This window comes from Narcine bancroftii, chromosome 5, assembly GCF_036971445.1.
Source record: "Narcine bancroftii isolate sNarBan1 chromosome 5, sNarBan1.hap1, whole genome shotgun sequence".
Classification (NCBI taxonomy): Eukaryota; Metazoa; Chordata; class Chondrichthyes; order Torpediniformes; family Narcinidae; genus Narcine; species Narcine bancroftii.
This window is the reverse complement of record NC_091473.1, coordinates 111,283,516-111,307,464: the sequence shown is the minus strand read 5'-3', so window position 1 is coordinate 111,307,464 and position 23,949 is coordinate 111,283,516. Positions and strand designations below refer to the sequence as shown.

Here is a 23,949-nt window from a genome sequence, read left to right as displayed (position 1 = left end):
GGACATGAACATCAATTTCTTTAGCTTCATTTAGCCTCACCTCCTGTCTCTCTCTTTCCCAGCCCTGTCTCTTTCTCTTTCTCACTCTTTTAATTTCCCTCTGTCTCCTTTCCTTTCACTCTGCAGTCACATAGCCCCTCCCTTGTTCAATCCTTACTTTTCTCCTAACCCTGCCTTTTTCCTGTTGGCCTGTGCTCCATATCCCCCAACCTTTTTATTCAGACTTTTTGATCATACCTTGGCGAAGGGCTTTGGCCCGAAATGCCAGTTATATATCTTTACCTTCTTTGGATGCAGCGGGCGGTTCCAACAGTGTTTTTGTATTTTGACTATTATCAAAGTGCCTGAAGACTTTCATGTTTCATTCTGCCTTTCTTATCTTTATATCTCTTGTTGGTCTTAATCCATACTGTTCATGATCTGGAAAGTTATCCTTCTCTTTGCCTTTTTAAGCACAGAGATTTTTGTGGTATAGGTTTTAAAATTCCAATAATCTACTATGTGTTTGAATTTTCAGAAATCTTGAGGATTCGACATCTGGCTCACCAGATGATATTTGTTGCGTTCCCTTTCATCCCACTGGTCCCTGGTTCCTGTTTTCCCTTTCACCTCACTAGGCCCTGGTTCCAACTGGGTTCCTTCACTTTCTGAAAACTTACTGGGTTCAAGCTCCCACGTTGTCTCTCAACTCATGGATGACCAGTTTTCAGGCTTCCCTGCAATTTTTTGGGACCTCGGTTCCCTTTCTTCTTTTCAAATCACTGAGTCTCCAATCTGTGTGAAGGGTCATGGTCTCTTCACTGACTTTTGTTATGAGTCCAGGGGACCCCAAAACCCAGCAGCAATAGATATGCATCACGACAAAGATGATAACCTCATTCTTTCAGGTCACCACAGAGTTCCTTTCTGTTTCTCCTATTCCAAGAGAAACACCGGACAGACAGTCCTCTCCTTTGACCAGGCTGCCTTCCAGAGCTTGCCAGCTTGTCCCTCTGGAACCGATGTCTGTGTCTCTCCTCTCTCTCACTCCCTTCAACTCTGAGCAAAGCCTCTTTTTTTCTGCTCTCTGCCTGCAAAGATCACATGACCTTCCAGACAGTAAATGCTCTTTTCCAGACAAAGCTGCTATTGCTTGTTGTTACATTTCTTGCCTTCTGCAAATGACAGTCCATCATGTGTCTCTGAGCTCTCTTGCAAAAGCTCCTGCAAAAATTCTGTCTTTGTGTGTGACCTGCTGTAACAAACCTTTCCCAATTTATCTCCCAAACACCTCTATATACTCTGTCAAACTTTTGACTCACTGGCTTATAGTCATACAGCACAGAACAGGCCCTTTGGCTCAGACTGTCCAAGATGGCATTCTGAGCAAGTCCCAGTTGCCTATATTTGTTCCATATTCTTCCAGCTTTTCCCACCCATGTATCTGTCGAAATGTCTATTGAACATCATAATTGCACCTGCTTTCATAATTTCTTCCAGCTCCTTGCTCCACATATAGACAGCACAAGGGTTCCTGTTCCGAACCTCCCTACTTCCAATGCTTCCTTTAAAAAGCCTGGGGGTCCTTGCTTCCTATTAACTCCATGGGTTCATTGAAAAATTTAGCGATAATATTTTGTGACATCTAAAAAAGGTGTATTCATAAGGTGTTGGTGTAGGAATAGGATCCAACGGTCTGGATAAACTGCTAGTCTGGGACCACCAAAGTACTGAGTGTGCCAGATTATTGAAGTTTAACTATAATAGTTATAACTATTCTATTTTTCTTACATCTTGCTGTCATTTATCTTCAAATTAAGCTCACTGGTCACTTTTCACATTTGATGCTCTTCACTGTGCACCTGACAACATGATTGCTCCTCGGTGTTAAAAAATTGTAACCAGAGTGATTCATTTTATGAATCGTTGAGTGCACAATCCCAATTATAATGATCAGCGCTACTCTCTTTGTTTTCTTCCCTGCCATTACCAAGCTTATATTATGTGTCCATTCTTAGTGTTATTCACTCCATACTTCTACTACTTTGCATGTCCTCCTTTCTGATACTTCCTATTTCTGGACTAGATGCTGGTTGTCATTTAGTCCCCTATAAATTTTGTATCTCTCAAGCAACTTCTTTTTATGGCCTTTTTGTAAATTCAGTACATAGAAATATATTTACCAGCAGGATTTTTTTTTCAGAAAAAATCCCATAGTGTTTATATCTTAAAAGTTTTAAACAATTTTTGCAACCAAAAATGCAAATGACAAAGCCGTTATTTTAGATCATGTTTATTTAGGTATTTTAAAATACTTAATTGCGTATGTTACTAACATTCCTGTCCTTCATCTAGTCAGGCTGCCAAAACTCTCAATTATTCATGCTAGTTTTGGAAATAACATTTTGAGAAAAGCAAATAAATTTCATTTGCTATATGATAAGCAAATGAAGTTTAATTGTGGATACTTCTTGTATATTAAACATCATTCATATTTTTAATATTTAATTAAATGTCGAAGAGCATCGTGTCGAATACTACAGAGATTTGTTTCAAATAAGCAGTATTTGACCTTGTTATTTTGTTCATCTGCTTAAATCCTACTTTTTTTTTAAATTTGAAGTTATTTCAAATATCTAGTTACCAAGTGGCAAACTAAAGACACTAAATACTAAAATAAGAGCAGAAAATACAAATTGTAAATGAAAATGAATTTCTGATATCTAAAATGTATATCCATGAGGCAGAAGGTTAAATTAACATCTTAAGGAGGCTAAAAAAAATGAGAAAAGGTGCAAAATAAATAATCACATGAAGGGTGTTAATCTGCCTAATATTTAGAAGCTTCTAGATCAGGCATTCTCAACCTTTTTTTTGGCTAAGGCCTCCTTAGGACTCTGCTCAAAGTTTATGAGCCCCCTTTCTGTGAAGCAGTCAAGTTTAGATATTTTTTTCTCTTGCTTCTCTCCAACTGCCAACTGACACATAAATTTTTTTAATGATTTCAACCCCTGACCCCCCCCCCCCACCCTTAAATGTGCTGAGCTCCCCCCTCCCTCCACCCCACCACCACAGATCATGGCTGCGCTCGACGGTTAGATAATTTAATGCAGGCAGATAAAGAGCAAAAGTACACAAATAGGATAAAAAAGAATGAAAAGAAGAATCAAAGGTAGAAAGATCTGCCTACAATAGATAACAGTCAAGAATTTAGGATGCACTCTCAGAAATGGGGTTCTCCTTCATGTAAAGCCAAGAAGACATTTAGATCTAAAGCAATTAGCAAAGATGTAAGAGGAACAGCTGTTTATTTTGCACAATAATGAATTGAGATTTTAAATGCCTTTCCTGATAAATTGATTCATACAGATTCAAAGATTTATACAGTTTTCAAAGTTGGATAACTACTTGAGTCGTAAGAAAGTTGTAAAAACATCCTGACAGAAGTCGTAGTAAAACCGAGACAAGAAATTCTAATGACTAAGATAGGAAGCACAATGGAGTTAAAGAGAAAACATGACAGAGGAACAATCTTTTTCACAGCTGATACTCTTTTCTGCATATTTTTGATTCCCTTAAAGACCAGAAATGTAACACAACCTTTAATATATTAATTGACCCATTCTCCAATGCTCTCCATAGTAAAGGTTTCCAAAGAATCACGAGATTGGTTGATTTCTAATCAATACAAGCCCAATTCCAATTCATTCATCTTCTTGGAACTACCTTCCTCAAATGAGACAAATTGTGCTCAGTATTCAGTCCTGCCTTCAACACCCTATTCAGTTGTTGCCATATTTTCTGGCTTTTATGCATCATATGCCATCATCACCCCAGGTGGATTGTTACCTTGTTGTGGTGGAGAAGCTTGTGTGGTCCTGAGATCCAGAGAGAGTTGTCATCTGGAGCTATGCTCCCGCTAGGGAAGTTGTAAGGTCGAGGGTGACGAACAATCCAACTCAGACCTCAATGGTGGAACAGCCGGATGATGTTACTTCGAACTCAACAGCTGTGAAGGAGGATGAAGGCTGCAATAAATCCATCAGCTCCAATCATTGTGGTTTTCATGGCATTGGAACTAGTTGGCTGATTTGTGAAGTATCATGTGCTTCTTGGAGTGCAGCATTAAGTACACGTTAATCAAATACATACACAGACATCTTCGCTCGGTGAGCTATTTTCCAAGAATGGACTCTTAAGCCAATTGAGAGCCCATCATCCTCAACCTCGAGGGATAGCTATGATGGCGACCGGCCTTGTAATTACTTAGTTACTTGCTGTATCTCCATGTTAACTTTGCGTTTTGTGTATGAGAATACCCAGAATTATCTGAGAAGCTGCATTCCATTTCAGTAATATCTGCTCTTCTTCTTGTTAATCTCAATGGCTAACCTTCCATTTCCTCACCTTACTTTCCATCTGCCAATTTCATGCTCTCTCACTTTGCCTATATAATCCTTTGACAACTCTATGTGTTCTTCTTACATTATTCCATTCACAAACTAGGCTGTAACATTGTTCCTTTCTCTATCATTAATTTTACTTGTGTAAGCAGTAGAAGCCCAGTGCTAATCCTTATGCCACGTTTTGAGTGGAGGCTTATCTTTCATTGGAGTAATAATCAAATGCCTTTTAGAAATACAGACATATTAGCCCTGCTATCCTCCTTCATCTACCCTGTGATTTAAATTCTCAAAGTTCTTATAGAGTTTTTTGAGGAGGTTACCGTGAAGGTAGATGAAGTAAAGGCTGTGGATGTTGTCTACATGGACTTTAGTAAAGCCTTTGAAAAGATTCCACATGGGAGGTTGGTTCAGAAGGTTATGACACTAGGCATTCAAGGGGAGGTTGGAAACTAGATTCAAAATTGGCTGTGTGGGAGAAAACAGAGGGAGGTAGTGGATAGTTGCTTCTTAGACTGGAGGCCTCAGGGATCTATATTGGGACCATTGTTGTTTGTTGTCCATATCAATGATCTGGATGATAATTTGGTGAATTGGATCAGCAAGTTTGCAGATGACACAAAGATAGAAGGCATTGTAGACAGTGAGGGAGATTTTAACAGCTTGCAGAGGGATCTGGATCAGCTGGAGAATGGGCCAAAAAATGGCAGATAGAGTTTAATGCAGACAAGTGTGAGGTGATGCGTTTTGGAAGGACAAACCAAGATAGGACATATCTTATGGTAGGGCTCTGAGGAGTGCGGAGGAGCAACAAGATCTTGGAATACAAATATATTGTTCCCTAAAGGTGGTGTCGCAGGTGGACAGGGTTGTAAAGAAAGCTTTTGGTATCTTAGCCTTTATAAATCAAAATATTGAGTATAGGAGTTGGGATGTTAGGTTGAAGTTGTTTAAGACATCTGTGAGGCCAAATTTGGAATATTATGTGCAGTTCTGGTCGCCTAACTAAGGAAAGATTCAACTAGGATTGAAAGAGTGCAAAGATTTACTAGGATATTGCCAGGTCTTCAGGAGTTGAGTTGCAGAGAAAGATTAAACATGTTAGGACTTTATTTCTTGGAGCAAAGAAGAATGAGATTTGATAGAGGTTTACAAGATTATGAGATTTTGGCAGAGTGGATGCAAATGGGTCTTTTTCCACAGATTGAAGGAGATAAATATGAGAGTTCATAGTTTTAAGCTGAAGGGGGAAAGGTTTAGGGCAATGGTTCTCAACCTTTTTCTTTCCACTCACATACCACTTTAAGTTCTCCCTATGCCATAGGTGCTCTGTGATTAGTAAGGGATTGCTCAAGGTGGTATGTGCGTGGAAAGAAAAAGTTTGAAAACCACTGTTTTAATCGTACCTAATTGACTTGTTATGTGCACAGTTTGATAATTCCAAAGGAAATGGGCCAATGGGAATTTTTCTCAAGCAAAATATTTCAGTAACATTTGGGTCTAGAGCAGTTCTCAACCTTCCCCTCATGTTCACATATCACCTTAAGCAATCCCTTAATAATCACAGTACTGATGGTACAGGGATTACTTAAAGTGGTATGTGTGGAAAGAAAAAGGTTGAGAACCACTGGTTTAAGGGGAACATTAGGGAAATATTCTTCACTCAGAGAGTGGTGGGAGTGTGGAATGAGCTGCCATCTGATGTGGTGAATGTGGGCTCGATCATGTGTTTTAAGAGTAAATTGATGGGATAGGCTTGGAGGGTTATGGAATGGGAGCAGGTCAGTGGGGCAAGGGAGATGATGGTCAACACAGACTAGAGGGGCTGAATAGCCTGTTTTCTGTGGTTCTAAGAATTTTGGAAAACTCCTCTTTGCCTTCACATATTCATATTGAAGATGGAACATAGAACATTACAGCACAGCACAGTACAGGCCTTTAGTGCACAATGTTGTACCAACTGATAGAAATTTACTCAACAAACTAAAGCCTCCATACCATGTGTATGTCTGAGTCTGTTAAATGTCCCTATTGTACCAGCCTCCACCATTACCTCTGGCAGGACATTCCAGGCACCCACAAATCTTGATATAAAACTTACTCTGATGTCTTACCTAAACTTTCCTCCCTTCACCTTGTACCGACGACCTCTGGTGTTTCCTACTCTCACTCTGCGAAGAAAGGCTTGCTCTCCACCCTATCTATTGCCTCTCATAATCATGTAGACCTCTATTGCCACCTCTTATCCTTGGGTCCAAAGAGAAAAGCCCAAACTCTGTTAACCTTGTTAAAACACATTCACAAATCCAGACAACATCCTGGTGAATCTCTACACCCTCTCCATTGTTTCAAGGTCCTTCCTATAATGAGGCGACCACAACTGAACACAATATTCCAATTGTGATCCTCCAGAGTTTTATACAGCTGGAACATTTCCTCACGGCTCGAGCTTAATCCCCCGACTATTGAAGATGAAGACTATTGAAGAATACCATAATCCTTCTTAACTATCCTATCAATCTGCATGGCAAACTTAAGAAATGTATGGGTTTGAAACCCAAGGTCCCTCTGTTCTTCCACATTGTTAAGAATCCTGCCATTAAACATGTACTTTGCTTACACGTTTGATGTTCCAAAAGGCATCACTTCACACTTATCCCGATGGAACTCCATCTGTCACTTTTCTGCCCAACATTGCATCCTATCAAATCCTGTTGTAACTTACGACAATCTTCTACACTATCTACAAAACCTGTGTTTATCTGCAAACTTACTGATCAATCCCTCTACTTCTTCATCCCAGTCATTGATACCTGTGGAACTCCACTAGTCACTGAGCTCCAAGCAGAATACTTTCCATCAACTGCTACCCTCTGCTTTTTGTTGGCACCCAATTTTGAATCCACACAGCCATGGTTTCAATAATCCTGTGCCTCATGACTTTCTGAATTAGTATACCATGGAGAACCTAGTGCAATGCCTTTCTAAAGTCCATTTACACCACATCTACCCCTACCTTCATCAATTTATTTTGTTACTACCTCAAAAAATCAGTTAGACTTGTGAACCATGACCTTCGTCTCACGAAGTAAACACACATTGCTGGAGAAGCTCAGCAGGTCAAACAGTGTAGCAAAGATAAAGATACGTAACCAATATTTCAGGCTTGAGACCTTCATCAAGGTATGAGCAAAATGTAGGCAAGTGTCTGAACGAAATGGTGATGGGGAGAGGGAGAGGAGCACAGGCCCACGGGCAGGAGCAGTAGGTGAATAAGGGAAGGAAAGCAAGCCAGCAAACATGGAGGTGGAAATGCTCTGTGAATAGAGAGAGAAATGGGTTGAGAGCTGGCACCAGCTCTTCAATTCTTTCCCTCTCCATTCACAGAGCCATCCTCCTCCTCTTGACTCTGATAAACTATAATTTTGCTTTTCGCAATATTTCTGCTTCCTTCATAATCTATTTCAGCAGTTTTACAATTGCAGATGTTGGGCTAACTGTTCTACAGTTTTTGTATTTCCTTCTTAAGTTCAGCTGTTACATTTATAGATTTCTATCTTTGGAGTAAATTTAAGGATATTAGAAATCCACACATTGCAAATAATTAGGAAATCAAATGGTATATTGCTTCATTTCAGAGAAATTTGAGCAGATGAGAAAGAGCATCTGACTAATATTGTAGGCAGCTTTTGATGAGATCACTTGTGGAGTATTTTCACTATACTTAGAAGGATGTATTTGCTGTAGGGTCAGTACATTCTTAGTTTTGAAATTCAGTTTCTTTTCTTCATTCACCCTTGTAATGGGATTTCAATGTGAGGTTGCATGTAATGACATGCACTTTTGGAGAGCGTTGCGAGGAGGATTGCAAGCTTGCACCACTTTATCCTGTGGATGATTGATCTCAGCACTTCAAGGACAATGTGCTCAACACTGATCCAGCAAATGAAATAGCTTCATCTTTCGGAATCCCATCACTGTCACCAGTCTCCAAGACCCCAAATCCTACATGTTTTTGCCTTCATTTATAAGTGTTGGTCTCCTGCTCTGATTTACCTCCTCTTACCACAGTCAAATGTTCTGAGGTCAATGGTTGGCACATTTACAAATCCCACCCTTCAAAATTAATCTTTCTAAAAATGTTCAATGCCCAGTAACTGTAGATTTCAATGAAGGGCTAACAACCAAAAGCCTTTCCAGTCCACAAATTGAGAAGTAAGTTTCAGCATATTCAACCTCTCCATTTTTCCCTGGATCTTGGGAAATTAAGTGTAATTTATGGAGGTATTTAAAATCATGATGTGGGCATAGTTAGCTGAGGTGGATGATCACTTTTTCCCGCAGTGTAAGTGAGCAGAAAAGTAGAGGGACTTCAACGTAAAGTGAGGATAAAAGATTTAAAAGGGACCTGAGAGGCAACTTTTTCGACATGGAGGTTGTCAGAAGAAGCTGTCAGAAGAAGCTGTGGAGGCAAGACAAATATGTTTAAAAGATTTGGATAGGGACATAGAAAGGAAGGTTCAGAGCAGTGGTTCTCAACCATTTTTCCCCCACTCACATACATAGGATGTAGTAGGTCCTCTGTGGTTCGTAAGGGATTACTTAAGTTGGTATGTGAGTGGGAAAAGAAAAGTTTGGAAACCACTGGAACTTTAAAGGAGTATAGGCTGAAAACAGGCAAATGCAGAGACGGCACAGTTGGCATGGTGACCAGTGATCGTGACTTGGATCGCTGTCTGTAAGGAGTTTGTACGATCTCCCAGTGTCTGTGTGGGTTTTCCCGGGGGCGGGGGGTGGGGCTCCAGTTTCCTCCCACCATTTGAAACGTACGGGGGGTAGGTTAAATGGGTATAAATTGGGTGGCAAAGTCGTAGGGCAAAATGGCCTGTTACTATGCTGTACGTCTAAATTTAAAAAATCTAACTGGAACTACTTCAGGAAGACTACTTTGTCACCATGGACGAGTTGGACCAAAGAGCTCGTGTCTGTGCTGTAAAACTCAGTCTCCAAAATAAATTACTGGGACAGAATTTCTGCCTTAATGCCAATGCAAATATCCATTGTCCCATCTGGCCCAAGTATCTAGTGCTGGACATTGACCTAAAGCAATATGGTGCTCACTCCTACCAAACTGCTGTCAGGTGAAGCAGTTTTGTGAGTGCACGGGGCAGGACAAATTTTTACAGGCTTTCCAGCTGTCAATCAGGGAAGTCTGCCTGATGGTCCTGCAAAGAGTTGAACTGTGCAAGCCCTGAGATCTCATTTCAAATAATGTGAGAAACCCCCTGTGGGAATTGCAGCCAAATTTTTTTCATTTACTTAAGTTCGTTTAAATGCTTTTAACTCTTTTAATGTGCAAGTACATTTGTGAATGTAAAAGGTTATTGTTTTTAATTTGTTGTACAAAAGTCTTATTTTGTTTTGATTAGACTTCTGAGTAACTGACTGCAAATATCAGTGACTTTGACAGTCAAATACTCTGATACTGCTGGTGAATCTCACTGGCTGTAGAAACCAATCTGCAAGAACAACAGGCCACCTGTGCTGACACAGGCTTCATGCTGTGGTCCAGTATGCCAAAACACTGGGAGCAGGGTCCCAAAGGAAAACTGTGCCAGGACCTTGCTGGGGGATAAAGAATTTGGTCCTGGAGTAGGCCGTAAACAAATCTGAAGCAATTCAGCATCTGCCCCAATGCCTTTTTTAACTGGCAATTTGTTCATTTTGCTGATTAGTATAGAGCTTTGTTATTAATGTATTTATAGCTGAATTAGTCACATAATGAGAAATATTATTTTTACTCCTCAAAACATGAGTTCACTGCTGATTTGCTATCTCATTAGTCCCAGTATTGCGTTTGTTTCAACATTCATTGTTGCACCACTTATTCAAGGAAGAGGTTGCATTTGGACCATTCACAGCTACACCTTGCTCTGAATTAAATCTGTCCTGGCGAAATAAGTTAACCGAATTGATGTCCATAAAGAGAAAGCACACACTGCATTCTTAAATTAATATTCTACTCTTAAAAATAAATCTGCTTTGTTTTTCAGAGCAAGTGAACTGTGATGTGATCTAATATTATTTCACTTTGAGATGCAAGCTTCAGATATGGTCTCTTCTGTGGAGGAAATTCTATTGTGGATTGAATACCTGTTTCTTCCTTCACTTAAGCGCTCTAGTGATTTAGAGGGAATGAGTTGGATTGATGAGAAATAGCACTGAGAAAATAATTCTCGTTTACTGCACACAGTCGTCCTGCTCATCTCAGGAGAAACTTCACCAGCTGCCGTACCAGCCAACAGCCGACGAACTGCATTTCCTCAGCAAGCACTTCAGCACAGAGAGCATCACAGATGATGATGGACGGCAGTCTCCTGCCATGCGTCCTCGGTCACGAAGCCTCAGGTGAGTGGCATGGAGATGAATTGTGACAAGAGCACTAATTGACTGGTGTACTGATAAGGTAGAAATTGCAGTGAGGAGGAGATGATGCATTTGTTTGAATACTGAGGCTGCAGGGTGCTAACTTATTTAAAGCATTCAATAATAATCAGTCCTTGTTTTCAGTAAGGACAAGGTTCATCAAAGGCTGTCTCATAAATCATCAGCTCTTAATTCATTGAGATGATTTACATGGCTGGATAGGAGGGAACTGTTTTGTCCGAATATTTGTAAATGGGAAATTCCATGGTGCATATCAGAAATCATTAAAAAAGACTGCGTCAACTTTCATTGAATTGTTTATCACTGATACTGTGCAAGAGTAAAAACTGTTTAATGTGCTATCCAAGGAAATCAACCCGTAAGTAAGTACAACAGCTGATGCAAAATGAAAGTACAGCATGCAGTGTGACAAAGAAAAAGTGCAATGGCTGTGACAAAGTAGACATGTGAGGTCGAGAGATTTCTGTTTACACTTGAGAGGTCTTTTTGAGACACTGGCTCAAATGTTGGCTCTTGATGGTTCAAATGTCAAGTCTGTCAAACCGTGATTTAGTGTCTTCAAATTGCAGCACTGAACTGCATTTCCACCATTTACATGATTATTTTGCCATTCTTAGTATAGTTGATAGATCTGACAACATGGTTTCATATTTACTGATTCCAAGTCTTGCAAACGTGATTGAGTTCAGTCATATAAATTTCTGTAAGTCCTGAGTTTTTTTGCATCTGCAGTTGAATATAGTCATTGAAGAACCACTGGAGTCCAGTAGCAAAGCTCTGGCGGGTTCTCACTCACAATGATCTGAAAACTATTGATCTTCACAGGGACTTTTTGGCTGCAGATTAGATGGGGAGGGTAAGTTTTAATATTAAAAAAAGACTTTGGTTTCATGTTTGTAATTATTTCAGTATTTTTAATTCACATTTTAATTCAAAATTTCAAATTCATTTTAATTACTTTCATCAATATTAATTGTTTTTGCATGTCTTTGAATGTTGAGACATTTTGAAAACTATTAATATGCCTCACAGCTTTGGAGGAATGCACAGCCTGGCCCTCTGTTAAAACAGACAGGGGTATTCCCAGATGGGGTAGAGTAACATTGTCCCTCTACATCAGCCAAACATAAGCAAATGGATTGTAAACAGCAGGCTAGATCGAACAAAATCAGTCCCAGGCCATATGCTTTCCATAAAAATGGTAATCTTTTACTTCATAAATGCAAATGAGTTCTGTCTCAAAATTAAAGTGAATTGAAAAACCTTTTTACGGATAGGGCTTTTTAATGGATTTTTAGTAGTGTAAAACTTCACAGATTGTACTCAGTACCAACTGGATTTCTTGTTCTCAAAAGATATTTCTTACATGCATGAGCCAGTTTTTAGTGACATCATGAAATAGTTTTTGGAAAATGTCTCCAATACTTTGCAATAATGTAGGGAATAGAGTTATAAAGCTTGGAACAACTTGTCCACACTAATTCATTCATGCCAGCTAAGTTTGTCCGATTAGCCTGAACTTATGCCAAATCCCTGTAAACTTTCCTATCCATGTATCTGTTTAAATGCAGAGCAACTGATAAATTTCTTCGACATCTCAGCTAGTCGGGTGTGGCAGTTAACTGAACACTATTACAACACCAGCGACCAGTGTTCTGAATTTAGCGCTGTCTGTAAGGAATTTGTATGTTCTCCGTGTCTGCCTGGGGTCGTCAGGGTGCTTTGCTTTCCTCTTGCTCTTCAAAAACATATGGGATGTGTAGATTAAATTGTCACATGGGTGTATTTTGGTGATATGGGCCATAAGGGCCTGTTACTATGCTGTACCTCTAAATTTTAAAAAAATTAAAAGGTAAAAAAAGAAGACCAAATTTTGGAATCTTAACTTAAATTTATCAGATCTCATACTAATGTACTAAAATCACAGCAAATATGCAAGTTAGGACTTTGAATGGCTGTAAACAGGCCCCTTTGGCGCACCTGGCCATGTCTTGCAATGTTCAGCGCAGTGACCTAGAAGCAAAGGAACAGCAATCGCTGTTTGCTGGAGTCTTCAAATGCCTAAATCATCTAGTGATGAAATGTTATCAGTCTGGAGCTATTTTCTCTCCACAGATATTGCCTGATCTGACACATATTTTAGATTTTAATTTCACAATTTCAGCATTTGTAAATTTTTTAAAAACTTCCTTACCTTCATTGGTTGTTATTCAAGAGTTTCTATTAATGGAAAAGTCATTTCAGTGTTGCACACTCTGGGACCTATGTGAACAGTGCAATGAATGAATGAGATTACAGAATCTTTGCTGAGACAGTCTCAGATAATGGAAGTTGGAATACATAATTCAATATTAAATCAGCTATTGAAAGTGAAATGGAGACATGGACAGAAAAAATGAAATCTCGAACAATAATTAATCTCCAAATAAGAGAAACACAAAAACTGCAGATGTGGGATTCTTTATCAAACAAAGAGAAACCGGAGGGACTCAACAGGTCAGACAGCGTCCGAGGAGAGAAATAGACAATCACTGTTTTGGATTTCATAGGCTTCAGAAAATTGTTTTTTTCTTCACAAACGTATTTTAATATTATAACCAGTAAACAAGTTATTTTCAGATGAAAAGTAGAATTCTGCTTCTTAACAAAATAACAACATTTTGGGCTGAGTTAAGAATGTAAATTCCTGATGTTCAACTCTCCACAATGTTTCCCACAAACACACAAAACCTCATCTCAGTTTTGAGCCTTGCTGCCAGGGCTGTACCTTGAATGATGAGGAGGTGGAATCTGAGGTACCATCTCAAAACTGCATTAATCCCTTAAGACAAATCATGTCACTGTCATAATGAGAGGTATTTAACAACTGTTGAAATAGATTTTAAAATGTTTAAATTAATAAAGCAATATAAAGTAAGAAAAGATTTAAGTATTTGAAAATGTCACCAGGAGTAAGATTTTTTTAATATCACTGCAAATGAGCAGGTTTTTTGTTGCACATCAGCCATGTGTGGTATAAAGATGAGTGGTAAGGTACTCTGAGATCTGCTCCTGGGGGGCTGATTTCTGAAGTGCAGCAGGAGGCAGAATGTATTGGCTTCTGTCTTCCTTTTGCACAGGTGTGGGGTTCAAGAATGTGCTGACCCACATACTGCTGCTGGCTGGCATTTTCCATGAATGCAGTTAACCATTTGCAATGCTATTTCATTAATGTTTTAATGGGATAACGTTCTGATGAGGCCTTTTCTGTTTATTTACAGGATAATATTGTACAGTTAATTGTGATAGTAAGAAATATGATTGACCCTTTTTACTTGTTAAGCTAAAAGAAATTAGCCACATTTTTAATAAAGAGAATGTCCCTTAAAAAGAGGCAACATTTGTCAACATCAGTGGATTTCACCCTTGTCTATGACACTGAATAATTATAAATCAGCTGGGCTAATGACACTCAATTTAAAGGGCTGTGTGTCGCCTGTTCATCTTAGTTGCTCAAAATGTAAGGTTATGCAGATTTGTGTTCCATTCTCTCCACCCCCACCCCCCCCCCCCCCACCCCACCATTGGTTGTCCTGCTGTGCACCGTGTGCGTGTTTAGCATACAATTTAAACCTTGTTAACAATAGCTTGCACATGTGTGACATGTTCATCCCCATGGACTTTTATTTTTATTTAATACCAAAATAAATTCCCATAATAGTTCTCAGTGCATTCTTGCTTTCCATTCACGATACTATGTTTTCATTTTCAAGGTTTGTTTTGTGAACGAGTCACCGGGCTTTCCACTGACTATGTAGATTCTCCCATACTGGATAACAGCTAAATAATACATTGATTTGATGGTCATTAATAGGCAAGCTCTAATTGAAAAAAATTACTTCATTGTCTTTACTGTGTCATATATTTCTAATTATGGAAGTTGTTAATGGGAGCCATACAATACCTTGCCCAGAGATAAGGTCATCAAGAATTTGCCAGCTTTCCAAAATTCTATGCATCATTTCCAGTGTGATAGGAGGATTGATGCAAATGAAAATAAGAGCTGGATGATATTGAACTGAAGTTTATTAGGCACAAGAATGGCCTGGTCATTTCCCCCCTGGATTGAAATAGACGTTTTTGATGATAAAATTCCTATTCAATTTGATTTGAAAGATGTTAACAAAAGCACCAATATTTTTAATATTGCAGCCTTTCAACATTGTACCAAGATAAAGGCAAAATTATATTTTTTGAGTTGTTTGAAATATGTACGATGAGGTAGAAAATTAAGGTATCTGAGGGAAGATTAATTTAAACTGTCAGATTTTGAAAAGGGGAACTTTTTTTTCTCATTTTTAATCTATGGGTTTCATCTATTTCAGAAGATGGGCATGGAAATTCCTAATGGTGTTAAGATTGCAAATAACATCAACATCACAATACTTTGTGATCTTCCTGTACATCCTGATTAGTTTTACAGGATAGCATTTGGTTATCAAGTGTATATTGAGATGATGTTCAGATGAAATGTTGGGAAATAATTATTAGACCTACACAAAATTTAATTTCTGCATGATCTGGCTGGGTAAGCTTGAAATTAATACTGAATACAGTAACAACAGAACCAGACCAGATTTAATTTTGAATAGCTTTGAAGCTACAATCTTCAAATGTGAGAGTGATTGATAGTTAAATAACTATTTTAAAATTAATTTTATTTTCCTCTATATTTCTGAAAGGAGAAAGATGTGGCCATTAGGTTTTATTTTCTTGTAGCCATGAATTTTCGAGGTTACCCTCATCAAACATGTATCTTTATAATTTAATATGCAAGTAGTGAGACTATTGGATTAAAATCTGTGGCGTAATCATCATTTAAGATATCTTTTTCATCAGTAAACGCAGTAATTTATTAAAAAACAACATTGAAACAAGAGAGTGAAGATCACTTTGGTTTCTATTTTAAAGCATTTGCTATATATTTTTTTCATTCCTTAGCTTGTCTTGTGACCTACCTGTCTTATTTTTCCCACTGTTGCATTTTCAGTTTTGAAATGCCTTATCTAGAAGCATGACATAACAAGCATGAACAAGTCAATATGTAGCCAAGATGTCTTTCATTAATTTGTCAAAGATCTGGAAGGGTTTGAATCATCTCAGTTAATTTATCTTAACATTCAATATCTGCAGGCATGTTGCTGTGGTTACTTCTAAGCTGCAAGAATTGAAGTTTTGTAAATCATATGGGATGTGCTTTTCACTAGCTGTGCGATATGAAAGTACTTAAAGAATAACAAAAGAATCCTTGTGAATAATTTGTCATTAATTGCAAATCAGGATAATTCGATGTCAGTTATCCTCTAATTTGGCCCTCACATCACTTTTAATGTATTTTTGTTTCTTTTTAAAAAAAAATTAACTTTGAGATAATATTGCAGAATACATTTGCAATTCAGTCACTGTTTAGAAGAATATAGAACATGGAAATTTATGGACTGAGACTCTCTAAGGTATACTTGTCACAGGGTAAACATTTATATACGTACTTCCATGGAATAAAAGTGGGACATTTGGAAATTTTTAATGAAAAGAAACTATACTGAAAATTCTGGAGAACCCGTCGCAGGAGGTGCAACACTTGCTCCCACACCTCCTCCCTCACCATGGTCCAGGGCCCCAAAAGAGCCTTTCAAGTGAAGCAACACTTGTGCATCTGCAGGACTGATTTACTGCATCCGGTGCTCCCTTTGTGACCTTCTGTACATTGGATATACTGGGTGCAGATTGGAAGATCTCTTTGCTTTCGCACCTTTGCTCCATCCACTCCAGTGACCGAGACCTCCCAGTCGCCAACCATTTCAGTTCTGTGTCACACTCCCATGTCTGTCCATGGCCTTGTGTACTATCCCCCTAAGACTACCCACAAATAGGAGGAACAACACCTGATTTTCCATCTGGGTACACTCCAGCCAGATGGCAAAAACATGGACTTTTCTGGTTGCTGTTAACCTGCTCTCCTCTTCCTCTCCCCCCCCCCCCCAAACCACCGTTCCCCTTTCTAGTTTTCCTCTCTCCCTTACACCTCCCTCTACCAAGTAATCCCTCCTCCCCTTGATCGCTGCTGTCCCATTCGTCCTTTCTCCACCTATCACCTCCTGTCTTTGTGACCACCCCTCCCCCCTACTCTTTTGTTTGGGTGCCTGCCAACATTTTTTCATACCTTGATGAAGGGCTCAACTCCGAAATATCAGTTATATATTTTTATCTTTCCAATATAAAGGACACTACTTGACCTGCTTAGTTTCTCCAGCATTGTATTTTTACTAAAAGTAATTTTACTTCCTTGTCCAGTGTTTCCTGTTTTCTTTTACTCTTTTGGTTGCTGGCAATTGTTCTGGGGTTGTTGCATAGGACTGGTGTATTATTTCCATTTAAAAATAAAATATGTAAGAATTTAATTTGAAGAAATAAATGTAGATTGTTAATTTAATGTTTTAATTTTAAAATAAGTGCCTCAATCAGTGAATTCTTAAGGTTAGAGTAGCATATTACCACACATTTGTTCTTTATGAGCGATTATTGATCATAAAAATGTTAATTTTTAATTCTGTTGATTTGAGGTGAATCATATAAATGAACAGATATTGGTGGAAGGATAGAAATCAGGAGTATGCTTTACATAATTCTGTTGCATTCAGATTAGGGCTGGAAGATGATTGGGATAAATCAATAAAATTTAGACAAGGTAAAAGCCAAACTTTGTACGAACCACAGCACACCATTAAGGGATGTATTCAGTCTGACCACAAAATAAAGGCATATAAATGTGACAGGCAAACAAAACACTGCCGTCAGGCTAATTGCAAGTATCAAGTTCGATTAAAAGAATGGAAAAACTTATCTTTAGTCTGGAAATAATGTTCTTATTAGGTTATCGATTAATGATTAGGAAATAGATTAATAATTTGGTAACAGCAAACACCAAATATTTTTTAATTAAACTGCCTGATGGAAACAAAAGCAAACATTCAGTAAACTGCAGTGGGGTAATTTTAAAACAAATATTTTTATTTTGTCATCTTTGTACAAAGAGTAATCAACACATGTAGTTGACAAGACAAGATCATAAAGTAAAAAGCTTAGTATTGTTACGTGCCCAGAGGACCCCAAAACCCAGCAGCAATAGATATTCACCAAGACAAATGGTTCCTTAAACAGAAGTTGCTTTTAATTATCTTTAAACATGAAAACAGTATCACACTTTAACTTATCACTATTGACTTAAGTAACCTAACTTAACCCCCTTCTAATTCTAAGCGCACGTATATGTAATTGGTGTGGAAGTTTAGAAATGTTCTTTAATTCACAGTCCAATCTCACTTCTCACTTCTCCAAGTTCACTGGTTGCAGGCAATTCTTATACTGTGCACAGAATTTAACATTTATGAAGTTCACCAGGCTTTGGTGCTTGAAAGGTAAATGGTTACTGCTCAGGAAGGCTCTTGTTGGTTTTCAGAGAGAGATTTGTTGCTCGCTGGACACAAATTGATTCCTTCCAATTAGCCACTTCAGTGTCTTGCTGAAGAAACTTTCCCCCATCAAGGTTTTCTAGATGATAACCTCTTTCTTTCAGGTCACCACAGAGTTCCTTTTTGTTTCTCTTATTTTAAGTGAAACATTTTGCAGCCAGTCCTCTCCTCTTGTATGGACCATAAGGGTTTTGACAGCTTAACAGTCAGCAGCAGGAACTGGAACAGGACAAGCTGGCAAGCTGGTGGAAAACCCCATTTGGAAGTTGGATTGTGAGTGCTTAGTTCACCCTGGTCAAAGCCCTTGTGGTTCACGCAAGAGGAGAGGACTGGCTGTCTAATGTTTCATTTGGATTAAGAGAAGCAAAAAGGAACTCTATGGTGACCTGAAAGAAAGAGGTTATCATCTGGAGAACCTTGACGGGGCAAGTTTCTTCGGCAAGACACTGAAATGGCTGATTTTAAAAAAAAAAATCAGTTGTGGGTGTCAGGGTACAAGGAATCTCTCTCTAAAAACTGACAAGAACCTTCCTGAGTGATAACCATTTACCTTTCAACTACCAAAGCCTGGTGAACTTTATAAATGATAAATTCTGTGCACAGTATAAGAATTGCCTGCAACCAATGAACTTGGAGGAATGAGAAGTGAGATTGGACTGTGAATCAAAGAACTTTTCTGAACTTACACCCATGTGCGTTTAGAATTAGAAAGGGGTTAAGTTAGGTTAATTAAGTCAATAGTGATAAGTTAAAGTGTGATCCTGTTTTCATGTTTAAAGATAATTAAAAGCAACTTTTGTTTAAGTAACTATTTGTCTTGGTGAATACCTATTTATGCTGGGTTTTTGAGTCCTCTTGGCTCGTAACACAATCTATTAGTGAAGTCCCTTGGGCACTCTTCAAAGCTTTTGCAAAGGCATTTGGAGCTGGCCTGTCTAGCTTGAGCAGAGCTCCAGTATTTTAAATGAGATATGTCACACTTTATCTCCCAAAATCATATCTACATACAATATAAAACACAACATATTCTGTCACAGTGTCATTTGAGATACTTTGATAAACTTGTGGGAATGGGGTAGAATTTTCTCTGGACAGATAAATCAAATGATACTAAACATTCACATTTATAAAGCTAGTTTATTGGTGTCATGCAATTTAAAAAGTGACATCAAGATATAAAACCATTACACATTAACATGAAAGCTTGAAGAATGTATTGAATAAATTAAAAGTTTGTCAGAAAAATCAGAAATCCCAAAGGAAACTGAAACTATTGCAGATGTTTTATGTACATTGTCCCTATGCTGTTTACTTAAGTCAAACAGTGCAAAACCTTTATGTAGCTAAAATCTAGAGTGCAACAGTCTTATTCTAACACATAATTATCAGAATTAATGACAAAATTATATTTTAATTGGGATAAAAATGTTTGAGCCATAGTATCACAGAAGCAGGCTCTTCAGTCCATCAAATCCACACTATCAACCATCCATTTACATTAATCCTGCAGGATGTCCATTTTCTTGGACAGCATCAAAGTTAAGTTGAAATTTATTGTTAGAGTACATATACGATATCATTTACAACGCTGAGATTCTTTTCTTCATATCATAACAGTAATTTTTTAAATGTAAATTTGGACATGCAGCACGGTAACAGGCCATTTCTACCCACAAGTCGATGCTGCCCAATTTACACCAAATTATTCTACATCCCTGGTACGTTTCGAGTGAACAATGGGATGAAACTGAAGCCCATGGGGAAAATCACAGACACTGGGAGAATGTACAAACTTACAGGCGGCGCAGGATTCGAAGCCCCGGTCCCAATCACTGGCGCTCTAAAGGCGCTGCGCTACGCCAATCATGCTGCCCTTTACCAAATTCTACCAAAGAAAAAAGATATGTATAGAAAAGAGAGAAATATAAACAATGGAAATGCAGAATAAAATAAATATTCAGTAATAAATAATGTGCAAATAAGAATCCTTAAATGAGCCTCTGATTGTGTCAAGTTGTTGAGGAGTCTGATGATTGAAGGGTAGCAACTCTTCCTGAACCTGGTGGTACAAATCCTTTGGCACCTATATTCTCTTACCTGAAAGTATCCTGCACTTGACTTGTCATTCAGGTTAAAATATTTTATTGGCAGTTCCATTAAACTTGGCAAAAAAATCAATTTCCATTGACATGGAGCTTCATGATTTGTTTGAATGTGAGAGTATTTATTAAGGTGGTAGAGCTAATAAAACAGGAAGGTAAAGGTTCCATTCTGTCACATTATACTACATTTTACCATGTAACATATATGAAATTCTTTAACTTTTGTCTTTCGCAAGGCAGACAGAGAGTCACTACTTTGTCCAGGGCCGCTTACAGAAACCTACAGCATCTGGTGTTCCCAGACGGTCTCCCCTCCAAGTACTGACCAGTCCTGTGCCTGCTTAGTTTCCAAGATCATACAATCTCAGGTGTATTCAGATTGTTAGGTGCTGTTCAAAGATCAATAACATTACAAACAGATGAGCATTCTCAGAACTGAAATAAACAATGTATTTGAACTGTTAAATGTAAAACGGGGAATGCTTATTGAATATTCTAAATCAGATTCCCTCTACACTCAATGATTTTACATAGATTTTGTCGCAAAATGAAAGGGGAAAAATTCTCAATGCTGACGCATCACTTTTGCGGCATAAAGCTGAAAGGTGCTTTATGGAAATTTGCTTAGAAATAAATGTTTAATTAAAATATATGAAGTTAGAACAGAATTGATCCTTGTGGAACAATGTTCCTTAAGTACAACTGACTTGATAGATTTGAAAAAGCAATTAAAAAATTACATTCCTGTTTTGTGATAGATTAAAATGTCAGCTGACAAAAACTACATTAAAATGAATAAGTTGATTTAAAAAAAAACTTGTTGCATCACATATGAAATATATATGGTTGTCCACCAGTGCCTTGTGGCGTGAGTGCTCATTGTACATTTGAAATTGGGTCAGACATTCATTTTCTAGACATGTTTGCACTTGCTGAGATGTACCAGATCCTTTAATCATTTCTGAAGTCTGTAATGTAATTATTTATGAATAAAATATATATTTTGTTTCATTAGTTATACTTAATGCATCTTTGGCTTTGTTTTAATAATCACAGTCCTGGGAGATCCCCATGTTTCTACGACAACGAGATAGTAATGATGAACCATGTGTACAAAGAACGATTTCCCAAGGTGAGTCGTGATTATTTAATTTTTATTTGTAAACTGTTTGTCCATATGTAGGCTTTACATTTATCTAGCGAAAGTGATATCCTCCAAGGATCAACAGGTAGAAATGACCCAGTGTGAATTATTGAGAATATCAAAGCTAATAACGTGAAAGAAAATGGAGAAACCATTGAAGGAACAAGTTATCAGATGGATAGGGAGGTTGATGAATATGGTTGCATAGTTTATCTTTGTCCTAGTGATGTTGGATTATAAAATTTATGATAATGTTCCAGTACCCCTCTTCATTAGTTCTGTTTGATTATTTTTGCATTTGCCCTTTCCTTTTCTTGCCTACTCTGTCAGTAAAATAACTAATGTTAATGTTGAAATGGAGGGACTTTTTAATGAGTTCTCTCCTTTCTAACAATATTTCAGTTCTGCCATATCCCTTTTCCTTTGTAAATAAAAATTGAACATATAACTGTAGTTATCATCTTCTTGAATATTTAATAGTTTTATAAGTACCTATATTGTAAAATCTATGTTGAGCTACTCTATACAATTTTTTTCATGGTGTGTTTGATATTATCTACATGGATCTCCAGTGGGATATGGCTTTTGATCACCTGAGTTGTCCTGTCATATGTGAATCCTTCTCCTATGTGATGATTCATTTGCTCGGTTTTTAAAAAATTGTTTCAGAGGTTTTGCTTTGTGACCTCATTTCCATTCTGAGAGATCCTTTTCCAAGCAATTCTCTTCACAATGCCATTCCAACATCTATCAACTTTTATATCTGAAAGAGAGGTATCTAGTAGGACATCTGGTGTCGGTTTCAGTCCGTTATCTTGAGAATGTGTGCTTTTGCCTTCTGGTTATTTATCTATTTATATAGCAGGAAAAGTGTTGAAATCTATCTGCATGGAATATATTCTGCTCACTGATACCTGTCTATCAGATCCTTCATCCTTAAGGGCATTGTTCACAATACTTGTATTTATTGGCTGTCACTAAAAGTCGGGAGTAAATGCCATGGCTCTACTTAGTGCTCGGATCTGAGTGTGAACAAACTGCCGTAATAATTAGCAAACAAACAGTCACTGGAGGAACTCAGCATTTATGGTAGAAATAATCAACATTTCAGGTTTGAACCCTTTATCAAGGCAGACTTAATAAAGGATTCAAACTGAAGCATTGACTGACCATTTCTACCCATGGATAGTCTTTCCTGCTTAGTTCTTCCAGCAATTAGTTGTCTGCTCAAGTTTCTAGCATCTGCAGATTTTGTGTATCTCTCTGCAATAATCATTAATCAAATCTATCCTATAGGTGTTTCTATGGTTTTAAAAATTTTATTTGTGGAAGCTGTTATTAAATTCAAAACAATTAATTTCTGTGAAATTTCCAAATTGCCAATTTTTTTTCTATTATTATTTTAGTCAGTTTGTTGCTCATGTTTTCATCTCTGGAATGATGTTCTGGCAATCTGATGATTCACTTGTTATTTCATTAAGAATCACAACATTTGATTTGTGTCTCGACAAAAGTTCCTAACCCAAAGCGTTAACTGACCTTGGACACAATCTGATCTGCAAAATCTCTCCAGCTTCACTTTTTTCACTGGTAATTTGTGGTCTTAAATAAAATTGCAAGAAAGGTGACAAATCATTGGAAAATTTTGCTTATCTCATGAATTTCTTTCTTAGCTTTCAGTTCTTGTTTATCTAATGCAGATTTTTCTCTCTTCCATATGAAACTATCGAAATTATAACATTCTGCAAAAATGACTATGTTAAGGTCATTAAAAGTATTCAATAAATCTTATGATGAGGGGTTATTTACACTTTTCCTTCTTCAAAGATCCAAATTGTTGTTCTATTTCCTAACGTCTAATAATCTCAATTCAGAACATATTTCAATTTATTTTTTTCTGATATCTCACTACAGAAACCAATGTGATTACACATATTTGTAGCTGAACAATAATTTTCCTATGCAGATCAAAATGTCCATATGTGTTTGGATTTTTAACTATTTTTACGTTCTCCTCCCGATTAGTACTTATGCTTGCATTAGAGTGTTGATGTCCCGGAATCATCTTCTATCCACAAATTACATTTTTTACATGATAGTCTAACTTTTTAAGCAGTAAACCTTGTTCCTTATCATTGGTTTCTTCAAGTAAAATTATTGTTAAAAATATTGTTTAAACTTATGCAGTTCTAATGAAACAACAGCAACAACACCAGGAATAAATTCTTGAATATCATGCTTTATAATATCTTGAGGTCGATCAGTGTTTCATAAATAAAAGCTGTTCCATTGTGTATTTGATCTTTGTTTCATTAAAAAAATACAGGAACAATAGAGCCTCTTCAGTATCACAAGATATATAG

The 23,949-nt window shown here is 37.5% G+C and overlaps 1 protein-coding gene across 5 annotated transcripts in view; it reads left to right on the top strand.

Moving 5' to 3' along the window:
- The window catches only part of mast2 (microtubule associated serine/threonine kinase 2), a 416,446-nt gene that overhangs the window by 315,162 nt on the left and 77,335 nt on the right, over positions 1-23,949 (top strand). For all 5 annotated transcript variants that reach the window (XM_069938760.1, XM_069938759.1, XM_069938762.1 and 2 more), the window contains 2 exons: positions 10,636-10,790; positions 21,499-21,574. In XM_069938760.1, the coding sequence (XP_069794861.1) occupies positions 10,636-10,790; positions 21,499-21,574 (231 nt within the window). The remainder of the gene's footprint in view (positions 1-10,635; positions 10,791-21,498; positions 21,575-23,949) is intronic.